The 9,947-nt window shown below is 39.6% G+C and overlaps 1 protein-coding gene across 1 annotated transcript; it reads left to right on the plus strand.

Moving 5' to 3' along the window:
* The first annotated feature begins 25 nt into the window (after positions 1 to 25).
* LLPH (LLP homolog, long-term synaptic facilitation factor) lies at positions 26 to 9,595 on the plus strand. Its single transcript, XM_070409792.1, has 3 exons — positions 26 to 113; positions 1,964 to 2,175; positions 4,371 to 9,595. The coding sequence occupies exons 2-3, from the start codon at positions 1,971 to 1,973 to the stop codon at positions 4,547 to 4,549; spliced, it is 384 nt and encodes a 127-aa protein (XP_070265893.1). The 5' UTR covers positions 26 to 113; positions 1,964 to 1,970; the 3' UTR covers positions 4,550 to 9,595.
* The last annotated feature ends 352 nt before the right edge of the window (positions 9,596 to 9,947 follow it).

Genomic DNA, 9,947 nt, shown 5'->3' on the forward strand with positions numbered 1-9,947 from the left:
TGCAACGCGCCAGGGGGCGGGGCGGCGCGGTGTGGAGAGGCGTCCCGGAAGGCGGAAGTGCTGGGCTTCTGGTCGTCTGGATCGTGTGTTCTGTGAGTGGTGAGCCTGTAGAGGTAAGCGGGTGTCCTGTGACGCGTGGGACTTGGGGCTCCGTTCTGCCTCTCGTAGAGAAGCCCGCCTGCAGTCCCGTCCATCACTGGGCAGGCTGAGGTGCAAGCCGCTCCTGGGGGCAGGGGCCTCTCGTCTTGGCGGCCCTCGGGCATCGGTGTTCCGGGCGAACTGGAGTCCGTCGTTCAGTCTGGCTCGGGTTAACCTCGGCCCTCAAGACTGTTGAACGAAATCCTTCCATCCCCACTGCGTACGGGTTTGGGGTTGTTATTCACAAGGGGAAAGCCTGAGTTTGTGATTGCTGGCGTCCAAAGGAATGGTACCCCACTAGTCATTATTAATTCAGCAAGTCTATTTAACCTTTGCTATGTGCAGAGAGTTATGTATCGGGGGACCCAACGGTGAAAAAGACCGATGTAGTCCCTGCCCAGTGGAGTCACAGTCCATCGGGGGTGACAGAAAATAAACTCAATTTCAAACTGTAACACATCTTAAAAAGGAAGGGGAAGGATCTGTCATAGGAGATACTAGGAGGGGAGCTGATGGGCAGAGAAGTCCTTTCTCAGCCAGTGAAGTGAGGAGCAAGCCTTGAGAAGATGGGTTCTCAGGCACAGGAGAGCAAATGGAAAGGTCCTGATGTGGACATCGTGTGGACTTCTTCCCACCCAAGCCGTGTCATAACGATTTATATAACTGCGTTATGGATGTATAATTAGCACAATAGACTTCATATGTTTAAAGTGTGTAATATATATAAGCTTTGATAGGTGTATACAAATATAAATCCAGCACAATTAAGAGGATGTTATAAATCACTCTCAAAACTATCCCTAAAAACTCTTTATAATCCTTTCCTTCCCCCCTCTCATCACATCCCCACTGTCCCTGCATTGTCACCAGTTGGACTTTTTTCAGATGCAGTTGGGGGTGAAATGGAACAAGAGGAGAGAGAGTTGAAGGAAGCAGGAGTCAGGTCACAAATAACCTTGTAGATCTTGAAGATAGGAGGCGGAAAGTCATTAAGGAAAGGCAGTCATGTGCTCCTAAGTTTTGTGTTTTCGTGTTTGTTTGTTTTTTAAATTTTATTTTTAGTTGATTTTAGAGAGGAAGGGGTGGGGGAGAGAGACATCAGTGTGAGAGAGAAACTTAGATCGGTTGCCTCCTGCACACACACCAACAAGGGATCAAATCCAAAACCTGGATATGTGCCCTCACCGGGACTCGAACCCACCACCTTTTGGTTTGCGGGATGGTGCTCCAGCTATTTGAGCCACATTGGCCAGGGCTGCTCTAAGTTTTTAGAAGCTCACTAACCACCTTGTGGAGGATTTAGGGCTGGGAATAAGGGATGGAGAGAAAGCAGCAGTGGAATTGGACAACTTTAAGATGGCTAGATTGACTTGAAGGGGTGGGTAATGACGACTTGGGTGGGTGTCCTGTAGGATTGAGTGAAGTCAAAATTCAGTTAAAAGAGATATTTATAAAAGCATTTTGTGATTTGTGAGTCGTTGCCTAAATGTAAGGTGATGATGCTCTTTGCATTTTGGGGGAAATTAAATTTTTGCATCTTGTATGGAAACTCCAGGAACTTTCAGAATTGGCTTGACTTATAGCTAGTGAGTGACCAAGGGGAATTTGATTTGGTGTTCTTAATTATTTAATGACTGTACATGGCCATGTTGATCCACACAGAAGTTGCACATTAAGCCAACATAAATCATGAACAGAGTAAAAAGCTTTACCTTCCGTTTGTTTATGTTTTGTAGAGATACCTTTTGATTTGGTTTTCCCAGCATTTGCCCCTCTTTGATGGTACATATTTACTTTTTAATATGTATCTTTGTTCACTTTCCAGATAAAATATGGCTAAAAGCTTACGGAGTAAGTGGAAAAGGAAGATGCGTGCTGAAAAGAGAAAAAAGAATGCCCCAAAGGAGCTTAGCAGACTTAAAAGTATTCTTAAAGTAGATACTGATGTTTTAATGAAAGATGTTCATGAGGTAGCAACTGTGGTGGTCCCCAAACATTCTGAAGTGAAAACCCAGTGTGTGGTGAAAGATGACAAAGGTGAGTTAAAAAAAAAAATTCTGTCAGTTTCCTTTTAGGCCTTTTTTTCTTTTTTCCTGTCTTCCATTCACTCCCACACTTGCGTCCCTACAAACCTGCCATGCCCACATTATTCTTTGAAGGCTTATGGTGCTGCTAGAGCTTCTGTGCTAAACTATTTTATAGCCAGTTCATGTGAATAGGCACGTTTGGGGATATGCAGAGTGGGCCTTTGATGTTTATACAATAGCCCAAATGTCTCAGAGATAGACAGTGCTATAGGAGTAGGCAAACCTAGACATCCTCATTGGAAGGTACACAATTCAGTCAGGGACGAGGCAGGACAAAAGGAGATCTTTCTTCATTTTACCCTTTACAAGAACTAGTTCCCATTCTGAGAGTCCTCTGCACTTACATTATCCTGAAAATTCATAAAGTTTCCCTGTATTTGATTTTGACAGATTTTAGAGACCTCTTTGTCTTACTTATTGTCTAAAATTGGAGGCTGTATATTATAGTTTCAATACAGAGAAAGACTCATTGGTTTTCACATGGTTAATACACTACTTTGACAACAAATTAAATTAAGCACTCACAATACTTAGGGTCTTAAAATAGAAGTGTATTTATGTGGTGTACAGTGATCAAGGAAAAGAGCAGCATTCCTTAACTTTCTAATCCTAGAAATTTCCTTTCACAGTGTCTCCCCATTTAGTAATCTACCTGTTTTCAATATGGTTCCTCATCTCTGCTTTCAAGTTCATGTTTCCCCTTCCACTCCTTCATCTGCCCACTTAATTTCTTAAGCCACAAACCTCACAGATATCCTTGATTCCTCTTTCCTTTTTCTCCCACATCTAAACAATTAGCACATCTTGAGTATCTTCAAAATACAACAGGAATCTATTTGTTTTTCTCATTTATGCTTTCACTTTAAATGATCACTATCTCTTGACTGAATTATGATAGTAGCCTTTTCTCTCTTCAGCTCTTTTTCCCTTCTGATTTTTTTCAGCCTATCAATCAGTGTGATCTTTTTAGAATATAAATCAAGTTTTATTTTCATGCTTAAAACACTACATTGTCTTTTCATATGCTTACCAGAGTCCACCATGTGTTACTAAATCTGATTCTGATAGACAGAGGTACAGAACCTCTCTTTAAAAAACTGCTTACCACAGGCTGAAGTTTGCTCTGTTATTCTCCTCTCAAAAGAACGTTGTAAACTCCATGAGAGCAGGGAGGTTATTTGGACCACTATGTCCCTAGAATCTAGAATAGCACCTAAAATAATCATTCATCAACTAGTTATTCCAGGTACTATGGAAATAATGAATATTAGAGAAAAGGCCTCTATTCTAGTAGACTTGCCATTGTTTTAGAGAAGAGAGAAAGTAAACCAGATAAGTGAATGTCAGGTGGTAGAAAACATGGAAGACCTTGTATACCTTGGTCAGTTCCCAGGGAAGGCCATTCTGGGCATGTCCTTCACAATAAGTAAGGTTGGTGGTAGATGTACCACAGCATGGTTGCACTGAGTTTCCTGCCAAGTCTCCTGTTAGTAGAGCTGGATTTCTTCATGTGATCTGGCTAGAAAAGTGTGGTAGCCCCGAGATATATCCAGTCATTCTCTATTTTCTCTCCATCTCTGTCATCTAAATCCTGCTGCTTACTGCTCCTCCTCCTCTTCCTAGTTCACGGCATTAGAAGTGGTCATTCATTCCTAATCAGCTCATTTACTTCTGAGGCCTCTCCATTAGAAGTGTGGGTACACTTCTTAATGGCTCAGCTGTCTTATTTAGCTCAAGAAGGCACTTAATTTAAGAAATGTTCTTGTAACTCACTCAGAACCATATACTTACCCCTAACGCAGTAACTCAAATTCATACATCCTTAATGGTTCCTATTTAACCTTTATTATTCTAAAGGACAATCATGACAACATTCTTTAGAAAGTTTTTCAGTGACTAAAAAGGTGATGTCTCTTTGCTCACAAATACTTGTCTTTCACAGTAGTAGGAACACTTGACAGCATGTGTGTGTCTCCACTGAAAGTGTTGTTAGGGGTTTTCAGAGTTAGTCAATGAGGGATTTGTGTTTTCTTTTGTTGTTTCAGACCACTTTCACTATTGATGTTCTCACTGCATTAATATGCTCTTTTACAGGGTTGATTTTTCATTCGTGAGTATTAATAGCTTTTCCATTTTTTTATTCAGATGACATGAAAATGGAGACTGACATTAAGAGAAACAAAAAGACTCTTCTAGACCAGCATGGACAGTACCCCATATGGATGAACCAGAGGCAAAGAAAAAGGCTGAAGGCAAAGCGAGAAAAAGGAAAGGGGAAAAGCAAAGCAAAAGCAGCGAAGGCGGCTAAGGGTTTGGCCTGGTAGACTTTTAAAAACTTGAAAAGTGCCACATGGGGCAGATCTTTGACTAGAATGTATACACCTCTTTCAGCTTCTATCAAATGAAAACCATTTTTTAAATGGGCCTTTTTCTTCAATTCAAACCCAACATAACACCTCAAATTTGTTTTAGAAATTTGAATAAAATATTTCCTTTGATGAATGAAAGCTATACTTATATTTTAATTGGACGCTATCTGATATACAGGGATTAGATTTCAGACATCAAGATTCTATCAAATATTAATGTGGTTGTGGTTTTTGGTATTAGTAAAGATAAGTGATACTATACTAACTTAGATTAAAGAAGACTAATTATATAATGTTATTTTAAAATGTAATGTCAGTGGATCTTATCAGCAGTACTTGTTTGGAGTTTTGAGTTTGTATACTTCATAATGAAAGGTATTTTGTTTAGATCATGAATATCTTTTCTTTCATGTATCCTTAAGGTATTCTGGTAGTGGAGAAGTCCAGATTCTTCTTTTAAATTTTTAGATAGACTATTAACATGTACTAGTTAGTATGATCCATCTTTTAAGGAGATTAGAATATCCTGGGAACTAGCGTAATGTTTATCAGTTTTTATATTATGTAGCCTAATATAATGCAACATTTCCAAGAGTATATTTCTCAGAATCTATTTTTCCAGATGTGTGGTGAAAAAATACATTTTGTAGTCATATCAGTTTGGGAAGTGCTATGTGCTTGAAGATACACAGAAAGTATTTGCTCAGTATTATTTTATAGAGATCTAGCAATAAAGAAATTTGTTTAGCTTTGACTTTTTAAAACTAGTATTCAGAAGAATAGAATATACTGTTGGAAATGTTTGTATAATGAAATGATTTTTGTTGGCTCTGTCTTGCTACAGTTTACTAATTTCACTCTTATTTAAATTTACTCTTATTTTTTATTTTTAGTTTTGTTAATCCTCACCCCAGGATATTTTTTCTATTGATTTTTAGAGAGAGTGGAAGGGAGGGAGGGGGAGAGAGAAAGAAACATTGATGTGAGAGACAATCCATTGGTTGCCTCCCACACGGGGATTGAACCTGCAACCTAGGTACATGCCCTTGACTGGAATTGAAACCATAACCCTTTGGTGCACAGGCCCATGCTCTAACCACTGACCAACACTGGCCAGGGCTAAGTTTACTTTTAGTTAAGCCATTTAAACATTTAAACTTAGCATTCCCCAAGTGCTGGGCAGTCAGGGTGCATGTGGGAGGCAACCAGTCAATGTGTTTCTCACATCAATGTTTCTCTCTCTCTCTCTCTCTCTATCTCTCTCACGCGCTCTCTCTCTTTCTCTTCCCCCCCCTCCCCCACCTCCTTTCCACACTCTTTGAAAAGCAATAGAAAAAATATCCTCGGGTGAAGTTTAACAAAAAAAATAAAATAAACTTAGTGTTCCCTCTGAAATTTCACTGTAAAAATATTAACCATCACTATATATTCACTGGAACAACAAATATTTGAGTGCCTACTGTGTGCCAGGGTCTTTTCTAGGTGCTAGGGGCACAAGGAACGATACAAGGTGTCTGCCTTTATGGATGTCTACTCAGAAGAGGCTGTTAACGTCAGGAGAAAACTAAACTAAAAGTGGGATCTATTAGAATAAAGTCACTTAGTCATCAGGACACAAATTTTGTGCCAGGCAAACTGCTAGGCTGGGGTACAATATAGAGATAAATAGGACATGACCCAAATCTTTTAGGAGTTTTGAGTTATAAAACTGAATGCCAGTAAAATCTTAAAAATTATTTTACGTAATAGACTTTTCTCAGTTTACTCAGTGTTAGTTCACCAAAAAGTTAGTGGATAATTTTTAAATACTTAAAATAAGTTTTCTCAAAGAATCTAATAGAAGATGTGAGCCCTAGCCGGTTTGGCTCAGTGGATAGAACATTGGCCTGCATACTGAAGGGTCCCAGGTTCGATTCCAGTCAAGGGCACATGCCCAGGTTGCGGGCTTGATCCTCAATAGGGGGCGTGCAGGAGGCAGCCAGTCATTCTCTCTCATCGATGTTTCCCTCTCCCTCTCTGAAATCAATAAAAATATATTTAGAGAAAAAAAAGATGAGTTGGAAAATAAATGTCATTCATGGCCTTTTTTGCCTTGTGGTATAATTATGAACAACAAATAGAGTTTGTGAGGAAAAGGTAAATAAATGTTTATTTATGAAATAAAAAGTTGCTAATATTATCCTAAATATACTAGCTAAATTACCTTTTTTTCTATTGGGAATTGTCTGTATCGGTGATGTTACCCATTTAGTGCTTATTTATATTTTGGCAACATTGTCAGGTATTGTTTTACTGGATTTTGCCCAAGAGTCCAGTGCCCAAGATACATTTTCTGTTGCTGATAACCTCTAATTTGACTCCAGTGGTAGTTGCTTTGAGCATTCATCCAGGGCCTCATAATGATGTAGGTATGGTCACTTAATTTTGTCCAGTCCTGAAGTTTGTCCAGTCAGGATTTAACATAAAGTTAACAAAATCAAACACCATTGTCAATAACTTATTTGAGAAACAAGTCCTCAAGCGTCCTATAGCTTCTGGAAAGGCTATTAAAAAGAAATTGTCTTGCACTAGGTTGAGACTGGGGCCGCTAAGGCACTGAGTTGGTGGACTGCACTGCCAGCAAGATTTACCCCCTCCAAATTTTGGCAGGAAATTTGGACTGGCATTCAAAAATGAGTATAGGGTATGATCACTCTTTTGTTGCTTTATATTTAAAGATTATAATTAAGAAGTATAGCCCAGCCAGGTTGCTCAGATGGTTAGAGCTTTGTTTTTTACACCCAAAATGTTGCAGGTTGGATTCCTGGTCAGGACACATACATAGGTTGTGGATTCTATCCCTGGTTGGGGTACATACAGGAGGCAACCAGTTGATGTTTCTCTCTTGCATGGATGTTTCTCCCTTCCTCTCGCTCTAAAAAAAAAAAAATCAATGAAAACATACCCTCAGGTGAGGATTAAAAAAAAATTAAAAAGAAGTATAGCAACATCCTTAAATCTTTTAAATGAGTAAAATATTTTTTCGAAAATTTGTCATCTTTTTATTTGACTCATGTTTTCCAGGGAATTGCTGTAAAACCACCAGATGGAGCTCAAGCTAAGCACCAAATCATTTTTGGAATTAGGATGAGTGGGCTCAATCACATTCTGAATTGAATGTAACATTTTATTTTTGTTTTTTTTTTAATTGAATTTAAAATAAGGATAATCAAAATTGCTTTCATTTATTGGTTGCTTCATATATCAGGACTTAGTCTAAATTATTTAATCCTAAACTCTTCAATCACAGTATTAACTTATCCTCCCAGCAATCTATGAGTTGGGTACTCATGGGAAAACTGAGGCACACAGGCCCTATGGCTAAAACTGGGAGAACTGGGATTCAAGTTCAGGCCCCAGAGGCTACAATCTTACAATGCTATTCTGCCTCTAAAGGATGTACAAACTTGCTGGGAAAGAAAGGTAGTTTCAGGGTAGAGTACCTGTTTTTGGTCCAAACCATGATGCAAGCTTGGGATCAGATAAAGAATAGGTTTTAGTAGAGAAATGGTTTATAGAACCCTTCTCAGATCTCTGGGCCTAGCCCAGACTGGAGTTCCCTTGGTAGCACTCCCTTAGCATGGGCTGACCCAGTCCCAAAGGTGAAGCCCAAGGTCAGTGGTGTGCAAGCTACTAAACAGAAGAAATGCGAACTACAGTTGAAACCCTTAAGGTAGAGTCAAGTAGTAGTTTTGACCACTTCTTTTTATTTTTAATGTCACATGGATGTAGATACATTTTTTCCCACTAGTTCACAAATATATTTATTTATTAGAAAATTTGTATATGTTCAGAATTTGAATCAATATTTAAGATAGGATTTTTAGGAGTTGGGGAAATAACTGGCTGACTTGATTTGAATATCTGAAATGGACTGTATAATGATGGTGAAGGGCAGTGGTGTGTGGTTTAGACTAGTGAAGTGCTAGCCACACAATAAGGTAAATGGGAGAAATCTAAAGAGACGTAAATTTATAAATACTGCTATTGAGATGAAGATGTTGGGGTTGTTGACTAGCTAAGTGACTGACTTCTGATGCCACTTGGCAGAGTGATTCAAATTCATGTTAGGTACAAAATAGAATTCTTTTCCCCTGTATTTGCCAGCATATACAAATACCATTGCAGCCCTGGCTGGGTGGTTCAGTTGATTGGTGTGTTGTCCCGCACACCAAAAGACTGTGGGTTCAATCCCCGGACAGACTAGTACTGGAGGCAACCAATCAATGTTTTTTTCTCATCCCTCCTTCCTCCCTCCCTTCCTCCCTCCCTCTTCTCTCTCCTTCCTTTCTCTCTAAATAAGATCAATAAAAACATTCTTGGGTGAGAATTAAAAATATATATCAGGCACTTACGAATTTTACAAGGAATTGTTGGAAGGGAGTGGGGAGCTGTTTAGTACTCATGCCAGGTCAGAGGCCACTCTACTATTTGCAGGGTCCTATCATATAGCAGGAAAGCCTGACCAGATGTGCGCCTGCCTACAAAACCCCTAACTTTTGCAAAGTTTAACGCTAAGGGTCTTCTGCACCTATTTTATAGCAGGAGAAAAATATAATGAGATGTCATATAAGACTCATTTGGTAGAATAATGGTAATAATCAACATTTAGAGGATGCATACTGTGTTAAACATTTTACCTATGTTATATCATTTAATCCTTAAAACAATGCTGTGGGATCAATACTCTTATTCCTATTTTCAGATGAGGATACCGTTTTGAAGAGGTAAGTAAACTTGCCCAAATTCATGCCACTGTTAAATAGTGAGCTTGGCTATTCCAGAGTGTAGAATGAATGAATGCCTCTAATGGGAATTCAGAGAGAGACTGATTCACTCTAGGGAAGAACTTTCTAACCAGGATGCTGGGAGGCGGAACAGGCAGCCTCAGGAGGACTACCCTGTAAGCTAAGGCTGGACAGCCACTCAGTTGGAATGTAGCAGAATGGATTCAAACACTGTCCAGTAGCCATTCCCCCCCCCCCCCCCCCCCCCGCCTTTATCTACAGCAGGGGATACAGTCTAAGAACCTTGGCGGATGCCTGAAACTGCAGACAGTGAACCCTATATATACTGTTTTTTCTGATACATACCTATGGTAAAAGTAATTTATAAATTATGCACAGTAAGATATTAGCAACAACTAATAATAAAATAGAACAATTATAATAATAATAGAGGCCCAGTGCATGAAAATTCATGTACTGGAGGGGGAGGTCCCTCAGCCCGGCCTGCCCTCTCTCACAGTCTGGGAGCCCTCAGGGGCGGGAGGCGACCCGACGATCAGGAAGGCGACGCCCCATCACACCTCTGC

This window comes from Myotis yumanensis, unplaced genomic scaffold (assembly GCF_028538775.1).
Source record: "Myotis yumanensis isolate MYYU_CA2020_CCGP unplaced genomic scaffold, mMyoYum1.0.hap1 SCAF_3, whole genome shotgun sequence".
Lineage (NCBI taxonomy): Eukaryota > Metazoa > Chordata > Mammalia > Chiroptera > Vespertilionidae > Myotis > Myotis yumanensis.